The sequence below is a fragment of the Crocuta crocuta genome, unplaced genomic scaffold (genome assembly GCF_008692635.1).
Source record: "Crocuta crocuta isolate KB4526 unplaced genomic scaffold, BGI_CrCroc_1.0 scaffold128, whole genome shotgun sequence".
In the NCBI taxonomy this organism is placed as follows: Eukaryota; Metazoa; Chordata; class Mammalia; order Carnivora; family Hyaenidae; genus Crocuta; species Crocuta crocuta.
This window is the reverse complement of record NW_027532232.1, coordinates 5,033,116-5,053,312: the sequence shown is the minus strand read 5'-3', so window position 1 is coordinate 5,053,312 and position 20,197 is coordinate 5,033,116. Positions and strand designations below refer to the sequence as shown.

Genomic DNA, 20,197 nt, shown 5'->3' with positions numbered 1-20,197 from the left:
CCCCCCCCCCCCCCCAGGACTTCTCCCCAGAGGAAACCACCACGGACCCTTTAGCAGGTATTGTATACACGCGCCCACGCACACGCACACACACACACGAGGCAGGTACTCGTGCACATGCAGTCTGTGGTTTGCACAAATGCGATTGTTCACTTATTTTACCGAGCAGTAGGCCATAGACGGATTTCCACGTCAGCTCAGAGAGACGGGGAAGCATTCCAGATGAACCGCTGGGCATTTGACCTTTCTGATGAGCAGCGGGCCGATCGTGTCTTCTCGCTGCCGCAGCGCATTGTAATCAACGGCTCCGTGTATTTATGTGCACGCCCAGGAGTGTTTCCATGGGCCAGATTCCAAGGAGAGGTTTGCCGAGTAAAGAGGGAGCACGTTTACAATGTCACAGGCACTTCCTCCAGAAGGCTGTGTGTGTTCACGCCACAGAGTGTGACAGTGTCGTCTCTCCGTGCCCTGGCCCCAACCGACGTCCTTCTATTTTAAATACTTGTCTTTTCTGACGGGTGGAAAATGACGCTTCATTATTTGAATACGCCTTTCTTTGATGGTTAGTGAACTTGGGCGTCTTTTCCTGAGTGTACTGGCCGTTGGCATTTCTTCTGTGAATTACGTACTTAAATTTGCTTTTTAATTTTTTTGCTAATTGTAGAGGCTCTTTATACGTAATACAATGATGGATGCTAACTGTCACAGAAGCCTTGTGTATGGCAAACACGTGCACACGTGTGCATGTGTTTCCTCCAAGTTTCTTCATCTTGTAACTTTATTTCCAAAGAGCTATAAACTTTTTTAATGTAAGGGATACTATTGGTATCTAATTTGATGGCTTCTAGATTTTATCAGGATTAGTTTTTTACTCTATGAGATTTCAAATCTGTCGTGTCTTTGTCGTGAAAAATCTGAGCAGACATTGGCAGTAGTGGGAGCCTCAGATGACAGAGGGCCAGTTTCCACCGGTGAACGGGCAGCGCTTACTATGGCTCCTTCATGGGAGGCCGTGGTTAACGCATGCGCGTGCAGGCCTGCACACACATATACACGCACACACATGCAGCCCGCACACACATACACACACACACACACACACACATGCAGCCCGCACGCACATTAAAACGCACGTGCATGCAGCCCACACACACGCATGCGGGCCTACACACACATACACATACACACGTATACAGGCCCACACATATACATGCACGTGCATGCAGGCCCGCACACACATATACATGCATGCGTATGCAGCCCACACACACGTATACAGGCCTGCACGCACATATACATGCACACGTATGCAGCCAGCACACGCATACACATACACGTATACGGGCCCGCACGCACAGGAGCCCCTAAGGAGAAGGGCTGGGAACTTGGCCCATTTCTTTCCCAATGTTGCCACTGGTAGGGTGGCCACTCCCAGGGTCCCAGTCACCCACCTGACAGCTCACCACACAGGATATCTTCTTTCCTTCTTTCTGCCCAGACTATGCAATTTCCAAACCAGACCTCATGTCGCAGATGGAGCGTGGGGAGAGGCCGCCCATGCGGGAACAGGAAGACTCCGAGGAAGGCGAGACGCCCGCGGACCCCAGTGCTGGTGAGTGGCTACTGGGTGGCCTGCAGCTCTGCCTTCTTGATCTTTCGGCGCTCAGGAAGCCCAGCGGGGGGGGTGTGGCGATGCACTGTAGACCCCGGAGGGCTGCATCAGCAAGCTGTGTGCAGGAAGGAGGCCTGCAGGTCCCGTGTGCAGGAAGGGGCCTGCTGGGGGCCGCCTCAATCCCCAGGGGCCCCAGGTGGCCACCAAAGAAAAATGCCATTGGGTTCATTGTCTTAGGGAGTTTTTGACCTTGTCTCAGGTGACCTCACTCTTTGCGGGAAACAAAACCAGAACTGAAAGAAAAGTGGGCACTTATCGGGATGCTAGTGATGGTGTATGCAGGAGTCCCCCCCCAGAGAAGGGCCACCCCCGGGTCCTGCGGCCAGTCAGTAGAAGGCTAGGGACAGACAGACTTTACCGGGAACATTGTACAATGTGCAGGGCAATGCCTAGATGGGGCTGTTTGAGGGGCACCTTAGCGGCTTGGTCGGTTGAGTGTCCAATTCAGCTCAGGTCATGATCTCACGGTTCATGAGTTCAAGCCCCGCGTTGGGCTCTGTGCTGACAGCTCGGAGCCTGGAGCCTTCTTCGGATTCTGTGTCTCCCTCTCTCTCCCCTGCGCTGTCTCTCTCTCTCTCTCTCTCTCTCTCTCTCTGTCTCTCAAAAGTAAATAAAGATTAAAAAAAAATTTTTAGATGGGACGGTTTGATGGAAGCAGCAGAAAGGTGCCAAGCAGGACTGGCATGGCTCTCAAGTACAGACTCCAGTGTCCGGCGCCTGCCCTTGAATCCCGGCCTCCCTGCTCACTCGCGGCTTGATGTTAGTGACTCAGCCTTTTCGGAAGCTTGTTTTCCCCATCTGCACATCTAGGGCCCGGTGTGGTGACCGGCGCGCACCAGTGGCCCAGGAAACACCAGCTGTTGTCAGTCTGCTTTGGGTCTCGGCCCTCCCCCGCCGCCCCCCGCCGCGGCCCCCATGCTCGCCCTGCGGGTGGTTTTGTGGTGCAAAGTCTGTTTTTGGAGCTCCTGCTTCGGAAGCGCCTTTGGGCCTGTACGCTCTACCCTGAAGGTCCGCGGCGGAAGCTGGTCCTTGTCCTTCGCAGCCACGCTTCATTGGTGATCGTGTGTCTTGGAAAAGGATGACAGTGTCGCCATGTCAACCATGACTGGTTGGAGCCTCCAGCCGGGTCTCACTGTGAAGCAACGTCGCTGATCCTGGGACCCGTCAGCCGGCTTCCAGCAGGAGGGCCCGAAACATGAGGAGCAGCGTCCGTCCTGTGGACCGAAAGCGACGGCAGCTGACAGACAGGAGCCTGTGGAAAACGGGTGCCGGCAGCTTTCAGGGGAGTCCAGCGTCCTCACGTGCTGGAGACTTAACACTGAGAGCAGAGGCTCACCTGCGTTCGTTCTGGCCGACAGAAAAGATGATTTAAGAGTAGGTGGGGATGGGGGCTTGGGGACAAAGTGTGGCACGTGGCAGAGTGTATCTGGAAGGCTTGCGTGGCCACAGCCCAGAACGAGGGCCACGTGGGAAGAAGAGGCATCTGACGCAGAAGAAACCCGGAAGAAGGCCTGGGAGGCGGGAAGGAGAGTGCGGGACAGGGGTTTATGGTAAATGCCCTCAGGGCCGCTCTGTCCCAGGAGGACTTTGCGGTCGCCGTGCTGCTCCTCTAGCATCTCCTTAGAAGCGCTGGGACGACGATCCCCTCCTCCGTCGACGTGTTCACAGCCTCATCACAAATGGGCCTCCGACACGGGAGGACCAGAATGGAAGCGAATCCCCTCAGCCCGCTCTGCGTCAGGCCGGGCTTGTCCTGCACACGCGCGTCCGCGGCCCGAGCTTCCGTGGGAAGGGGCCGCCTCGCAGAGGCTGCCCTGTGTGGCTGGCACGTGCCATTTGTTCCGCAGGCCGTCTCCGGCCCCTCGGGGAGGGCATGGGAACCACGGGCCCGCGGTGTGAGGCCAGAGGCCCTGGCCCTGGCCAGCGGGACTGTCCTGCGAAGCTGAGGTTATCTGAGCCCCCGACGTGCTAGCGGTAACCTGCCTGCTCATGTCTTCTCCCTTGGATGGGTGGCCGCGGAACCAGCTCTGGCGTGATACCAGTGAGGAAAAGCCTAGAACATTGAGGATTTTCATAGTTGCAAATGCACCAAACAGGACAATTTTATGAACTGGCTGAGTAAAATGCATTCAGTAAACTGTTATTTATAGTTTGGATCCCTGAGGGAGAGGAGATCCAAAATGATTCAGGTATCGACCCTGCTCTCCAAAGACTCGGCGCACAGGCTCCCGTTCGGGGCGCTCTGAGGGGTGGCAGTAGAGGCCTGGAGTAAGCCAGGTACCATTTGCACCTAACAGGTGAGCAGAGAGTAAAACAGACCCGAAGGCAGGGCTGAAATCCAAGGTCTCCGTCTTTTTAAAAAGCAATTTTATATTTTTTCAGTCTTTAAATACACTTTAAATATTTAAAAAGCTCATATACTTGACCTAAGAATTTCCTTTCCTTTCTGAGAGTCTGTAGCATGGAAGAGAATCCAAACGATGGGGTGAGATGTACCAATGCTGTGTGACATGACGATAGCCTCTTACACAGCCACTGACATCCTCAGTGAAGTTTTTATACTGTGTGTTTCGTTTGTACGTTTATTACTTAGCCCACCAATTTGCATATGTCAAGAGGCGTATAGCAACGACTAAGCCACGCACCCCCCACCTGTAAAATGACGGTAAGGAACGATGGGAGAGCTGTGGAAGCAGGCGTCAGGTCCAGGCAGGCGACCGTGGCGTAGCCCAGGAGAGAAGCGGGCATTCTCGACATCTGTTTTGACAGTAGAGACTTCGAGGGACTTGCACTTGGCGGGTGTCGATCGGGAGAGATGCTCCCCCTGCCCCCCCCCCCGGCCTGTGACCGCAGTGACACACGAGATGGAGGACACCAGGAGGTGCAGACCCAGACATACGACGAGAACACATCGGGTTTCCCGTGGGGACTCCAGGAGAGAGTGTTGGTGCTGAGAAAGCAGCTGAAGAAAGAGTTAAATACAGACACGTGAGCTAGAGACAGACATCGGGCGTTGGTAGCGTAGGCCCCGTCTAGAGAGGGCGAGGAGGAAGAGCAAGGACATGCCCTTGGGGGCCCTGACTTGTAGGGCAGATTTGGCGATCTGGAGTACATCGGTCCGGGTGGGGCCTCGGCGTTAATATTCTTTAAAGCGCTTCCAAGATGATTCCCATGCACAGCAAGGGTTGAAAACCACTATCGTAGGATTTGGAAGAGGAAGGACGAAGCAGAGGACCCACAGGAAACAGAAGGAGTGGTCAGAAAGGTGGCAAGGAATCAGGATAGTTGGGGCCCAGCCGGGTGGCTGGCTCAGTCCATAGAGCGTGCGAAATGCGGATGGAGCATCGTTGGGTATTTCAAGAGGAGAGCGTTTCCAGAAGGAGGGAGCGTGGGTAACCACATTGGGTTCCGCAGTGCGGCTTAGTGAGGCAGAAACCCGCGTGCCCACCAGATCCGCAGTGGGCCACGCCAGTGACCTGGCAGGAGAGGCGTTGGCGGTGGGATGGGCGGAGGCCCGTCGGAGTGGATGGAGGGGCGAACGGGAGGTGAGGGGGGCAGCACGCATCGTCTGTCATTTCAGGTTCAGGTGTAGCTGGGAGTGGGGAGTAGAAATACGGGGCAGCAGCTGGGGGGGAGGGCGGACCTTGTCTGCTTAAGCTGGGGGTCGCTAACGCCTGTGTGCCCGTGTGCGATGCTGATTGCCGTGACCCAGGTGATGGGGGAAGTTAAGGATGCAGAAGTAGAAAATGCAAACGTAGCAAGAAGTCCATGATGTAAACAAAGGGCAGAGGGAAAAAAATTGAATGAAGAAATGCGATTCTGTTATGTTCCATTCGATTTTTTTCCGTGTTTTTTGTATGCTTTGTAGAATGTTCTGATGTAAGCATATATTACTTCTTAGTCGGTAAAAATAATTTTTCACAAAAACAATGCAGGAAGAAAGCCTTCGAGTTAAAGATGGCAGGTTGAACATGTGTTTACTCCTACCTCCCAGAATCCTTCCAAAGCAGGAGTGAAGGGACTTTTAAAAGGAATGGACAAGGAGACAACAGCAACCAAATCTTGGAAGTCTGAAAGCAGATGGCTGGGTGATTACTGATTTAGAAAGCTAACTCCAAAATTGGTATTGGGGAAAGCAGAAAAGAAGCTCGATTTGCACTCCACCCCCATCCCAACTCAAGACTCGAGAATTAGCAGTACCAGAGACTCTAGGTATCTTTGGAAATGGGGGCAAAAGTGGGGTTAAAAACAGAAGATTGGTCAGACATCTTTTTTTTTTTTTAATGTTTATTTTTGAGAGAGAGCACAAGCGAGGAAGGGGCAGAGATGAGGGTGGACAGAGAATCCGGAGCAAGCTCCTGCTGGTATCCTGATTCGGGTCCAAACTCACAAACTATGAGACGTGACCTGAGTTGAAGTCGGACGCTCAACCCACTGATCCACCCGGGTGCCCCAAGGTCAGAGATCTTTTAAAGAGGCATTTCAAGACTACCACATGCCCTCCACTGCCCCCCTCGGTCCCTACGACTGGCACCTGCTGCTCCCAACCTTGGTACACAACCAAAGCTTACTCCCTGGAGAAGACAGAGAAGAGGATGTCTGGACGTGGACACCAGGCACATGGAGGGTGGGCACCATGCTGAGAACAGGGGATTATGTGAAACGTGACCTACAGATGTTGAGATCTCCAGCCTTCCTTCCTAACCGGACTCCTGGGTGATGCTGACATCCAGGACGAAAGCCTCGGGGCAGTGTGTTGGAAGAGTCTTGCCTGGACACTTTGGGGACCAGCCCAAGGTATCTCCCAGGGAAATGACTCGGTGAAGTTGGGAAACCCATTACTAGCAAGCCCTACCTAAATGCACCAAACTTTAAAGCTCTTTTGAGCATTCTACTTTTAAATATAAACAGACAACCAAGAACCCCAGACATTTGGGGAAAGCCTCTAATATACAGAGCCCGAAGGAAGAGCAAGCAGAAAAAAGAAATTTCAAAGAAACGGAGACCATGCAGAGAGATGTAAAAAACTATGTTTAAATACATATCTATATGCTTATACAAAATATGTGTAACATATATGTATTTCACATTCCTCAAGGAGATAAAAGAAGGGAATACATCCATGACACAAAAGCATAATACAAAAAAAAAAGAGAGAGAAAGAGAGAAAAGGATAGAAAGGAACACTTGGAATTTTAAAATAATACAAATTTAAAACTCGGTAGCAGTGTTAGAAGATAAAGTTGAGCACATGTCCCAGAAAATAGAACAGAAAGACAAAAAAGAAAATAGTGAGGGGGACCTGGGTGGCTCAGTCGGTTAAGTGTCCAGCTTCACGTTAGGTCATGATCTCACAGTTCATGAGTTCAAGCCCCAAGTTGGGCTCTGTGCTGACAGCTCAGAGCCTGGAGCTGCTTCAGATTTCTTTGCATCTCTCTCTTCTGCCCCTCCCCTGCTCGCACTCTCTCTCTCTCCCCAAAATAAACATTTTTAAAAATTAAAAAAAAAAAAGATCATGAACGAAAAATAAAGGATGGGAATTCCAACATCCAGATAATAGGAATATCAAGAAGAAAAAAATAGCAAAAATAGGGAGGAGGGAGTTAGTCATGAAATAATTCAAGGAAAATTTCCCAACACTAAAAGATGGTTTTCTAGATCAAAAGAGCCACCAACTATCCAGAACAATGGATGAATATAGAGCCGGGCCTTAGATACTTCAGCAAGTTTCAGCACAACTGAGGCCGAAACAATCCCACACGTTTCCAGAGAGAAAAAAAATGGCTGCTACAAAAGAACAAGAATTAGAGCGGCTTGGGGCTTTTCACCGATATTGGAAGAGGACAGCAGAGCAATACCTTCAAAATTCTTTAAACTTTCAAACTGGAAAATCTTTTCCAACCATGTTAGAGTTTTATATCAGCCAGACTATTCTACTTAAGTGTGAGAAATGAAATGGAGACATTTTCAAGGTCTCCCGTGCACCCTTTCTCAAAGTGGGGGAGATGCTTTGCTGAAATGAGGAAGTAAGCCAAGGAAGAGGTGTTAGGAGCTCCAGCAGGAGCGAGCCAGGCGAGGGGAATCCCTGGGGTGCTGCCGAAGGGGGATCCCAAGAAGACAGCTGTGCACCTGGATGCAACCAGTCCAGACTAGAGCACGTCAGGAGGTTCTAGAAAATTTTTCTTCAAGTAGATGAAATTAAGAAATACCCATTATGTCTGAAGGTTTTGAGGAGAGAGTTACAGAAAGGGTTGGGAAGTTTGGAGCCAACTTCACGAAGATGATAGACTTAAGGTTAGAAAATTTTTCTTCAAGTAGGTGAAATACCCATTATGTCTGAAGGTTTTGAGGAGAGAGTTCCAGACGGGATTGGGGAGTTTGGAGCAGACTTCATGAAGATGATAGACTTAAGGTTCTAGAAAATTTTTCAAGTAGATGAAATTAAGAAATACCCATTATGTCTGAAGGTTTTGAGGAGAGAGTTACAGAAGGGGTTGGGGAGTTTGGAGCCGACTTCATGAAGATAGTAAGCTAAGCCAAGGAGAAAAACAGGCAACTCCAGGGAAACCAAAAACGTTAACAGACATAGACAAATAACTGCTGTACTACACGTTCAATTTTACGTCACATTTATGTCATCTAATCATGTAAACACCCAGTATGATTCCAGCCAGAATTGCAACCTAAACTGGAAGGATAGGGATTTGGAAGAGATTTGCCTGGATGGGTAGAGATGGTCTTTGTGTCCAGCTCTTGGAAGTCAGTAGGTGATGTTTAAATTGAAAATTCAAGGAGTAGCAATTTAAGTCTGTTCCTTAGAGTTAGGAAGGGGGATGACGAATCAGCTGGAGTTGTTAAGTGTTGCCTCAGAGGAGCAGGAAATAGCAGTTGGAGTGGAGGAGAGCTCTTTAAAAACACGTTTTAAGAACCGTTTACCCCTTGGCCTGTGTACCTGAATAACTTTTTTTTAAGATTTTTTTTAACCTTTCATTTATTTTTGAGAGGTAGAGCCAGAGCATGAGCAGGGGAGGGGCAGAGAGAGAGAGAGAGAGACAGGTTCAAAATCTGAAGCAGGCTTCAGGCTCCGACCCCTACACGGGACTCAAACCCACAAGGTGTGAGATCATGACCTGAGCCAAAGTTGGAAGCTTCACTGACTCAGCCACCCAGGCACCCCTAAAATTTAAAAAATTAATATGTCAAAAACGTTCAAAATCTAACAGGAAGTACAGCCCTAAGAAGGTTGGAAAGCTAGTGTCAACCACCAGTGCTTGGCTTTGAGCCAGTAGAGAAGGTTAACATGGCTACACTGGTTTTTACTTTCCAGGAAAACTCTGAAGGTTCATCAGCACAATTCAGAAAGAACAATGTGGAGAAAGTCAAAAGTCCCATGTAATTCTCTCTCTCAAGACAAGAGTTTATTCCTTCTAATTTATGTGCATATAAGACCCATACACACAGCTTCACTTATGTAAGCGATACATAAATACATTCTCATCGTAAAAACACGCAACATAGCAGAGTATGTATGCTGTTTGGAAACTCGCTCTTTTCAGTTACATCTCTTTGACATCTTTACATGTAAGAACATACAAATCTATCTTTTTTTAATAACAGACTATAGTATTCTTTGTATTGATCTCATTTATTTAAATGAACTCACATTGATGTACATTTAGAGTGTTCACAAGTTTCAGTCCTTCACTAAAGGTCCTTAGTGAGTAAATCTTATGCACTTGTCAGAAAGTCATTTAGAAGTAGACTTTCTGGATCAAAGGGTAGACCCGTGTGAAATTTTGATACATACTTAAAAGTGTCCCTCAAAACTGGGGCGCCTGGGTGGCCCAGTCAGTTGAGTGTCCAGCCTCAGCTCAGGTCATGGTTCATGGGTTCAATCCCCGCATCAGGCTCTGTGCTGACAGCTCGGAGCCTGGAGCTTCCTTTGGATTCTGTGTCTCCCTCTCTCTCTGCCCCTTCCCTACTTGCTTGCTTGTGCTCTCTCGCTCGCTCTCTCTCTCAAAAATAAACATTAAAAAAAAATATCCCTCAAAACAGTTGTGCCACTTTAAACACCTTCAGTTTGTCACCACCATGTGACTGTTTTCCCCGCACTGAAGCCAATAATAGGTATTACTTATCTTTTTCATTTGCCCAGAAAGATGGGTAGAAAAGACAATATTTTGATGCTTTCATTTGACTTCTGTAAGAGCAGTGTTGAGCCTGTTTTCATACCTTTATTGATCACCAGGATGTCCTGTTTTATGGATTATCTCCTGCTTATTGTCCTTTGGGATCATTCATCTTTTTTATTGATTTGTGAAAGCTTTTTAAGTGTTAAGGGTATTAGGTCTTATTATGTATGTGAATATATTTCTGAATATATGGTTTACCTTTGTAGATAGTATTTGTGAGGAGGGTATGGCTGTTTTAAATTGTTACGTGTTCGAATTTATCAGTTTTAAGTTTCTGCGTATTCACATTTACCCATTATTTTCTTTATGGTGCCTGGGTTTCACCTTAAGTGTAGAAATACTTGCTCAGCCCCTTTTATTCAAGTAAAGATGGTCACAGGTCTTGGGCCTCTGAGCTTTTCAAAAGCCTCTAAAACTATTTGAAATCTGAAATAAAATATTTTTTGCTCCAGAAAATGAAAACGAAAAGAAAATTGCAGAATATAAATAGCGAAGTATTTTAAATGTTTGCAAATATAACATTATATCAGCTTCATTAACTATTAAATGTAGTGCTCACAAACACACCATACATTTGGAAACAATTTGTAGGATAGGTTCCCCCACACACACATTGTGCAGGGGCTCTCAGGAAGAAATGGAACTCCAAAGATCACAAACCAAGCACAAATTAAATAAGTTCCTCATCACCAAATAATGTCAAGGCAAAACTAGAGCAATTCTTTCCAAAAAAAAAACTGTACAGGTAGAAACGAGAGCGGATACATGTTGGGCACATTCCGCGTTCGGTGTGGCTGGTCCGACGGCCTCCGGGAGGAATATCCGAAGCCCCTGTTCCTCAGCTCACAGTTGTATAAAAAAGAAAACAGGAAAGGAAAGAAGGTGTGCTTTCTTCTAATACTAGCATGACGTCATTGTGTCTAAAGTCTTGTCTCATCAGTGATTTATTTTGATGTGAAGATTGTTTTCTTGTCAGGAAGCCAGGTGTCCTCACTCCATCCATCCATTCATTCGTTTTGTTCCCTCTCTATTTATTTAAAACCTTTCCTTACTGGTTTGAAATTCTACTACTGGTCATAAACTATATTTCTACAATATATGCCTTTATTTTTTTTTAATGGGAGAACAAATTACTGCTTACAGTGTTTATTTTTGAGAGAGACAGAGTGTGAGCAGGGGAGGGGCAGAGAGAGAGGGAGGCACAGAATCTGAAGCAAACTCCAGGCTCCAAGCTGTCAGCTCAGACCCTGACGCAGAGCTCAAACTCAAGAATCGGGAGATCATGACCTGAGCCGAAGTCGGACGCTTAACTGACTGAGCCACCCAGGCGCCCCACAAATTACTTCCTCTAAATGCAATCTGGTTGTCAATACTCTTTGAAAAGTTGTTTGGGGTGGGGAAGCCCTTTTGGTGGGAGACAGCTGGCGTCCCTACTGTCTGACAAATGGAAGGGAGCATGAAAATGCATAAATATGGCACATTTTGAGAAAAAAGGAAATAAATGCCATAGAGAGGAGTACAGTTACGTTCAGCTGAGAGCATGGTAGGAGGTGAGGCGGAGTGAGGTCTCGAATCCTGCCCCCCCCATCCCCATCTTATGAGGGAGCATTTCTCTGAAGTATAGAAAGCCCGTGGGTCACAGAGACAATCCAAGACGTAGGGTCACATGACCGCAGGTGCACCGCCCCGGGCCCCAGATGGCAAATTCTTTTGCAAGTTAGATCATTTGCAATACTTCGCTGTCAACACAATTGAAAGAGAACCTAATTAAGTTGTCAGCTAATAGGTCATTAGAAACTGTTTTTGACGATACGTTAACCATGTGCTTTCGTAGCATTATAATTCAGAACAAATTCAAAAAAGCAAGTTATGATTCCCACCAGCCCATCCATGTATCTATGTAAATGAGCTTTCCCAGTGCTTGTATTTATGGAGATGAAAACTAGGAATAGATTTGACTCCGAACTGTGTCTCAGTCAAGTAATAAGAATATTCATTCTCAGATAAGCAAACTAATTGGTTAAAAAAAAATCCATCCTTCTAAGAGACATTGCTAATATGTTTTTTGTTTCCTATCTTGAAGAACCACTATGTATCATTCTATAGTAATAATAATGAAGGATAACTTAAGCCAGGAAAACAACAGGTAGAGAGCCCTGTGGTTATTAGAAATGAAAGCAGGGGCGCCTGGGTGGCTCAGTCGGTTAAGCGTCCAACTTCGGCTCAGGTCATGATCTCCCGGCTTGTGGGTTCGAGCCCCACATCGGGCTTGTGCTGACAGCTAACTCAGAGCCTGGAGCCTGCTTCAGATTCTGTGTCTCCCTCTCTCTCTCTGACCCTCCCCTGCTCATGCTGTCTCTCTCTCTCTCTCTCTCAGAAATAAATAAAAATATTTTTTAAAACTAAAAAAAAGAAATGAAAGCAAAATTAATCTTTCCATTTACACATTTTTGTGGCGGAGTGGTAGGCAAGGAGTCCAGGAAAAGTCTTCTAAGCATAAAAATATGCTTTATTCGGATAAAGTTCTGTGGGCAGAGTGGGAATGGACATAGAAATTCAAGGTGAAAAGGAATGATATAAAAACTTCAAGTATCAAAGAATAATTTGTGTATTTTTTTTATTTTTTTATTTTTAGTTTTTTAGTTTTTTTTTAATGTTTTATTTATTTCTAGGAGAGAGAGAGAGACAGCGTGAGCAGGGGAGGGGAAGAGAGAGAGAGAGTCACAGACTCTGAAATAGGCTCCAGGCTCTGAGCTGGCAGTCAGCACAGAGCCCGACGCGGGTCTCGAACCCACGAACCGCGAGATCATGACCTAAGCGAAAGTCGGACGCTTAACCGACTAAGCCACCCAGGCGCCCCTGTTTGTGTATTTTTTAAGTGAATAATGGTGGGATTAAAATTGCTACGGTTCTCAGATCCCCCCTGGCGGCATTAAAAAGTGACGGAAGAGTTTATTTTAAAACATCAACATCTACAGTACCCCAGAAATGACATCTTTTGAAGTTACTGAAGCATTTTATACGTTTATTCAAAAAAAAAAAAAAGTGCAAAGGGGCACTGAGTTTTTAAAGATGACTGTAGGGAGGAAGCAAACAAAATGTTTTCGGGAGTGTGTGAAGTCAGGGAAGATGTGTTCCTGGTGCCGGAGCCACGGTCGTGCTCACATAGGCGTGTGACCCTAGCACAGACACCAGGATTGCAGAGGGAAGCGGGCCCTGCTGGTGGAGCGCGGAGGCCGGTGGCCCCATGGACACTGAAAACCGGCAGGGTTAAGGGCAAGCACAGAGAAGCCACTGTCCCGCCCCAGGTGGGAGAGAAAAGGGGAGGAAGCACGATGACTGAGCTGGAACCGAACAAGACAGGGTTGTGAGGGTGCATGACTCCGTCTTCTTCGTGAGACAGAGGATAGGAGCAAAGTGTTCTGCAGACTTGGCTGTTGGGGGGAGGTAGGCACGTCCGTGTGTAAGGCGGTGGCCAAGGCGTCGGGGACCGTCGGAGTACGTTCCGAGGCTGCTCGGAGGAGGATTAGAGAGTTGCCGGGCATCAGAAAGAACCCAGCTCTGGGTCCCGTGGCTTCAGCTGCTGGCCGGCACGCTTGGTCACACTGCTTTCCCGGCTTCTGGCTTGGGGATCACCGGGCCCACGGTTAACAGGCGGCTTCACCCCAGGGGCAGGGACTGTTGGCTTTGTTTATGAGTTTCCCGTTTTTGTTTTTGTTTTTTTTTTTCTCTTCCCACAACACTGATCACCGTCTCGCATACCATATAACGTAATAGTTATGTTCACTGCCCGAGGTAAGACGTGTGAGGCTGGGAGAAACTCTGTCGTGCTCACTGACGCCTCCCAAGCTGTTAGAACACCCCATCTCACTAGGTGGCGCTCAGTAAATCTGCGCTGAATGAATGAATGAATGAATGAATGAATGAATATGTTTAGGCATTATACATTTACAATTTCCTTAATTAACAAAGGGATTTTCAACCGTGAGGGGGTTTATGCTGGCACGGCTCTCTCCATAGGGAAGAAAGTAAAACTGAATCCCTACCTCACACTCTACACAAAAAGTAAATTTCAGATAGAGCAGAAGGCCTAAATGTAAACAATAAAACCATCGAAACCTTGAAATAAAATCCAGGCGACCAGATGAACCATCCCAGAGCGGAGGAGACCCTCTGAACTACGACAGAAAGCCCGGAAGCCATAGAAGAAAGAGGGACATGTGTGACCACGTGAAAACGTGAAAGAAGCAGTCTGATGAGAGTTGGCACATTCGGGGAGGGCCTGAAATGCCGCGAAGAGAAGCGGGTTATCTTCAGCACAGGAACCAAAGGACTCCTGCCAGTTGACAAAAACAGAAGACAGTTCATGCAGAATCCACTGGAAAAGGCCATTAAGTAAAAGACATGATATTCAGATTACCCGAAAGTGGGATTAAAGTATCAGTAAGTTGTCAATTTACACCCATCTGAGGGAGGAAGATTTAAAAGAGCCGTGGTGGGGCGCCTGGGTGGCTTAGTCAGTTAAGCGTCCAACTTTTGCTTAGGTCATGATCTCGCGGTTCGTGGGTTCGAGCCCCGCGTCGGGCTCTGTGCTGACAGCTCAGAGCCTGGAGCTGCTTCAGATTCTGTGTCTCCCTCTCTCTGACCCTCCCCTGCTCACTCTGTCTCTCTCTCTCTCTCTCTGTCTCCTAGAAATAAATAAAACATTAAAAAAAAATTAAATAAATAAATAAAAGAGCCGTGGTGTCTGCCACCAGCAGGGGCGCGGGGAAGAGGGTGTTCTCGTGCAGGCCTGGTAGAAACATGAATTGTCGCCACCTGGTTCAAAAGAAGCCGGACGACATCTACCAGATTAAAAATAACGACACCTTGGACTCTGAGGCCCCCGCTCCTGGGGCTGTCATGGAAATAAAATCCCTATTTTACAGCCGGCCATGTAAATCGGCAGGTGATTGCAGTGCAGTTGATCACGCACAAAGACCAGGAACAAAAAACTGAATGTTCCTGCGGGAAGGGCCTGGTTGGACACACACAGCGTCTAGGAGTGTGGTAGCCGTGCGGAAATTGCGCAGGAATTTCTGCAGGATTCCCGAGAGGCAGAGGAGGTACAGGGCAATTTTCTTTTTCTTTTAAAACCAGTAATGAACAGAAAATAAAAACAGGTACGCATACACACTTGGCAATAAATAACCACAGAAGCAGAGAGAAAAATACTAGGTTAGCCACAGGGGTTGCCCGGGGAGGCCAGAGCCGCGAGAGGGGAAGGGAGGGGAAGGGAAGGCAAATCAGAAGGGGAAAACTTGTGCGCTAAAAGAGTGTGTGCGAAATCCCACTTATGCAAAATGATGCCCGTGTGTGTGTTGACATCTGAAATCACCTGCAGACCTACCAGCAAGTTAAAAATAAAGTCAAGGCAATGTGTGTAATCAGATGCTGTTTACCTAAAAACAAACTCGAGCTCCCAAGTGTACGTGTACACATGCTTGTTAACTGTGGGCCAGGAGGGGGTTGGGGGAGGGTGTCTGGCCTGTCAGCACCGGACCCCTGGGCATGGGCTAGAAAGGTGTGCAGGGCGAGATGGTTAGTCTTTTCGTTATTCAACTTGACTGTAAGGGAGAGAAACTGTCAACTTTGGCCTGGCCTGACCCAGAAAAGAGAATTAAGAGCTCTTTTTAACCCCTGGCAAGGGGCGCCTGGGTGGCTCAGTCTGTTAAGCATCCGACTTTGGCTCAGGTCATGATCTCACGGTCCCTGGGTTCAAGCCCCGTGTCAGGCTGACAGCTCAGAACCTGGAGCCTGCTTCAGATTCTGTGTCTCCTTCTCTCTCTACCCTTACCCCGCTCGCTCTCTGTCCGTGTCTCTCAAAATAAAGACATAAGGGGCGCCTGGGTGGCTCCATCGGTTAAACGTCCTGCTTCGGCTCAGGTCGTGATTTCATGGTTTGTGGGTTCGAGCCCCGTGTCGGGGTCTGTGCTGACAGCCAGCTCAGAGCCTGGAGCCTGTTTCGGATTCTGTGTCTCCCTCTCTCTCTGAGCCTCCCCTGCTCACACTGTCTCTCGCTTGCTCTCAGAAATAAAAAAACATAAAAATAAAAAAATAAAGACATAAAAAATTTAAAAATAAAATGAAAAATTAAAAATAAACCCTGGCAATACTATTTTAAACACTGTAGGGGTCGTGGAACACAAACTCTGCATCTATTTTGCCTTTACTCCAGTTGGTACTGATGTTTAAGGCTACAGAATGTCCAGAAAATTCTGTCTACTCACTCAACGCCGCATCGTGTTCCCTCATGGCCTCGAAAGCAGAGGTTTTGAAATGTAAAAATTTAGGCTGCGGAAACCTTGGAGGTGCAATGACCGTTCTTTTGTCTCCCACCCCCACCCCTCCCCGCCCCCTCAGCACACGACGGGATCGTGATTAAGATCGAGGTGCAGACCAACGATGAGGGCTCAGAAAGCCTGGAGACGCCGGAGCCCCTGATGGGCCAGGTGGAGGAGCACGGCTTTCAGGACTCGGAGCTGGGTGACCCGTGTGCAGAGCAGCCAGACCTGGACATGCAAGAGCAGGACAACACGCTGGAAGAGTCCACTGAAGGCTCCAGCGAGTTCAGCGAGCTCAAGCAGATGCTGGTGCAGCAGAGACACTGCGCAGGTCAGTGGGAGGGGGTCCAGGCGCGGGCAGCTGCCCCTGTGAGGCCCGCAGGCAGGCCCCTGCCCCGTGGGAAAGTTGCAGTGTCGTTCAGAGAGGTTGTGTAACGGTGATGGGCGACAGGATGTGTAAGAATCGGTCTCTGGGGGGCGCCTGGGGGGCTTAGTCGGTTAAGCGTCCAACTTTCGCTTAGGTCATGATCTCGCGGTTCATGGGTTCGAGCCCCGCATCGGGCTCTGTGCTGACTGCCAGCTCAGAGCCTGGAGCCTGTTTCAGTCTGTGACTCCCTCTCTCTCTGACCCTCCCCTGCTCACGCTGTCTCTCTCTCTCCTAGAAATAAATAAGACATTTAAAAAAATTAAAAAAAAAAAAAAAAAAAATCAGTCTCTGGCCTGGGCAGAAGGTATTAACAGCCAAAGACTAGGTCAGATGAGGACCCAACGGGACCTAGAGTTCATCTCCCTCCAGCCCGCCTCCTTCTACAGGCAGAGAAGGTCAGATAAATTGCCCAAGGTCACGACATTGGGGCCAAGCTAGAATTTCCCTCTCCCAGTGTGTCCTTGATAGTTCTCACGTCACACTAGAAGCCTCGGTGACCCGGAGATCTGGGCCCCAACAGAGCAGGTTTTTTATTTTATTTTATTTTATTTTTTATTTTTTAAATTTTTATTTATTTCTAGGAGAGAGAGAGAGAGAGAAAGAGACAGCGTGAGCAGGGGAGGGTCAGAGAGAGAGGGAGACACAGACTCCGAAATAGGCTCCAGGCTCTGAGCGGGCAGTCAGCACAGAGCGCGACGCGGGCAGAGCAGGTTTTTCAAAATGATGGACTGTATGGTCCCTTCCTGGTAGAATCGAGCCATCGCTTGGGTTTAATCGTGAAACCTCTGGGTCACCCTGAAGCACACTCTTGCTCCTTGTGAGTTCAAGAACGGTGAGGAAATGGGCTCTGGGCAGCCTGAGCTCAGGACATCTTCTGTAGCTGATGGATACCGAGCGGCCCACGCGTCCCGAGATCCCTCTCTGGTCTTCAGGGTGTATTTCTGAAACGCACTGTCAGGCTTGGTTAGCTGCTGTTTTATTCAGGAGTCCTCAGCTCCATTCGCAAAGCAAATCGGCCTGAAGCTTGCTTCGGTCACCCTCACCTAACTTATCAGCTGAACTGGGGAGCTTTTGCTCTTTTTTTTCTATATCCTGAAACTAACGTGGGAGGTAGGAATTCAGTGAGTTCTCCCACATTTTTAAGGAACACACTTGGGCTCTGATTTTTGTTCAGAAGTTTTGTTTCTGTGCAAAAGAGTCCTTAACTATCATATCTGTGTATATACCGTTGGTACTGAGAAATGGATCCACATCCATTTTTTTACTTACTGGGTTTTTAAAAGTATTACGATGATTTTTAAAAATTTTTTCGCTTTGTAGAGGATTCCATTGCAGTTTGCCTTTTTTGTACTTCATAAAATAGCACGGACATCTTTCTCGGTGAAAAGATGTGGCTCTAACTCCTTGTTTTCAAAGAACTGCATGATATTCCAGAAATCCTTCTAATATACCATATGCTGTCTGTGAAAACCAGTGAAAGACGCAGTGCCGACTCTGAGGCTGTGTCACAGCGAAGCCTCGCATTAGGAAGGCCAGACTCCCCACTGGGCACACCCGTTAATTCTGGTGGGAACCTTAGGAAATTACTGAATGGCTCTGGGTGGGATTTGGAGTCTTGGATTTTAGGGCTAGCTGTTTCATTCTTACTTCATTGAAAAAAACGAAAACTTTGATGCTCAAGGAGAGTTTGGGGTTTTTTTTTAATGTTTATTCATTTTTGATAGAGGGAAAGAGACATAGAGAGCAAGCAGAGGAGGGGCAGAGAGAGAGGGAGACCCAGAATCTGAAGCAGGCTCCAGGCTCTGAGCTGTCAGCATAGAGCCCGAGGTGGGACTCGACCCCACAAACTGTGAGATCTTGACCTGAGCCAAAGTCAGATGCTTAACTGACTGAGCCACCCAGGCGCCCCTCAAGGAGGGTTTAAATGTCCCAAGTCCCATACTTCCCCTGGGCCTTTCAGAAACAATGCTCATTTTCAGGATAAGCACCAGGGCAACTAATTACCGACCTCTAAAGCTGCCTCCTCCTTCCTGATCTTTTATGCATCCTGTTCCGCAGATGTGCTGGGTCACTTGCTGCTGAGAATCTGTCATCCAGCCTGAGCAGGGACTGGCGCACCTATGTCCCGCCGTGTCCTGGGTTCAGAAAAGTAGAAAGTGCGGTGGCCCAGCGGTCACTAACGAATTTGTAAGACCGTGGCCAGCTCATGCACGCTGCCAGCTCGTTTCCCTGTCAGCTGAGGAGACAAACTAGGTGGCCCCTAAATTGCAAGCCTGAAAAGGTCTAGCTTCCCTTACTTTATTCACAACTGTCACTCGGCCTCTCTGGGGTGGATGCCCCACGTCTGTGTTGCTTGACTTACCCTCTAAGAGACAGGGAATAAAAAGACCAAGTTCTCAGGCGAGAACTTGAAAGAGTTCTCGTTTGTCTGCTTTTAAGAATTCTGCAAATGCTGACTATTATTGCACCTTCCACCTCACAGGTGGGCCTAGGAAGGTGAGTGCCTCTCTCCTGTCACACAGTCGCTGTGTCCAATTATCAGTGTTAAGGGGGTGGCCAAGTAAGTGCAAGGCATTTGAGAAAATGCAAACAGGAGTCAGAGGCCACTCCTTTCCTCTAGGACTTAGCGTCTCGGGGACACTATAGAACTTGGTGCAGAATAGCTAATAACGTGGGCCCTGAAGGGCCAGCCTAGAGGGTGGAGGGCGGGGAGGAGGCCGTCCTTCAGTCCAGGTGTTCCTGAACAGCCCACACAGCATGGCGATGCGGGTGTGGTGCCCACATGGCGCTCCNCCCCGGGTGATTTGGGGACATGGAGAGGAGGGGGGAGCTGCTGGAGGACGACGAGTAGAGGCACCCGAGGAGAAGCCCACAGGTGCGCTCAGGAGAGAAGGAGACCAGTGAGGCCTTAGCGCTGGAAAATGGTGAGACCCAAGGAGTCCAGACCCTCCACACAGGTGGTAGAAACCCACCCCTCAAGTAGCCTAAGTGAAAAGGGAAGGCGTGCTTGCTGGCCCCCTGAATCGATAGGTCCAGGGGCTGCCAGCTTCAGGCGCCCTGGACCTGAGTGCCTCCCAGGGGGCTCTGCGCGCCGGGTTCCTTCTTTCCTGCTGGCTGCTGCCCGCTGTTAGCTGATGGCCACCGGCGGCCCCGTCCCTGCCCTCTGCATAGAATGCCCAGAGAGGGCTCCCACGGGCCACTTGGGGGTCCGGGCTCCTTCCTGACCCAAACCTGAGGCCCGCCCGGGTCAGACCCCGAGTCCCCTGGAGGCGGGCACGGCGTGGGCGGCAGGGAGTGGAAAGGAGCGTTTTCCCAAAAGAAGGCCCTGGGCCCGCTGAGACACAGGGAGCGCGTGGGGGCGAGTGCGCCTCGCCCGCCCGCTCCCCGCCCGGGCAGAGGCCCCGGGCAACAGCTGACCTCTCTCCGTCTCTCTCTCCCTGTCCCTGGAGCAGAGGGGATCGTGATCAAAACCGAGGAGCAGGAGGAGGAGGAGGAAGAGGAGGAGGAGGACGAGCTGCCGCAGCACCTGCAGGCCCTCGGGCAGCTGTCCGGGCGCTACGAGGCGGGCCTGTACCAGACGCCG

General features: G+C 48.9%; 1 protein-coding gene across 1 annotated transcript in view; it reads left to right on the top strand.

The window, feature by feature from the left end:
- Window positions 1–20,197, top strand: part of ZNF777 (zinc finger protein 777) — a 27,324-nt gene that overhangs the window by 6,155 nt on the left and 972 nt on the right. Inside the window, exons 4-6 of the mRNA XM_077778044.1 lie at window positions 1,499–1,612; window positions 16,267–16,518; window positions 20,067–20,193. Coding sequence (XP_077634170.1) covers window positions 1,499–1,612; window positions 16,267–16,518; window positions 20,067–20,193 — 493 coding nt within the window. The remainder of the gene's footprint in view (window positions 1–1,498; window positions 1,613–16,266; window positions 16,519–20,066; window positions 20,194–20,197) is intronic.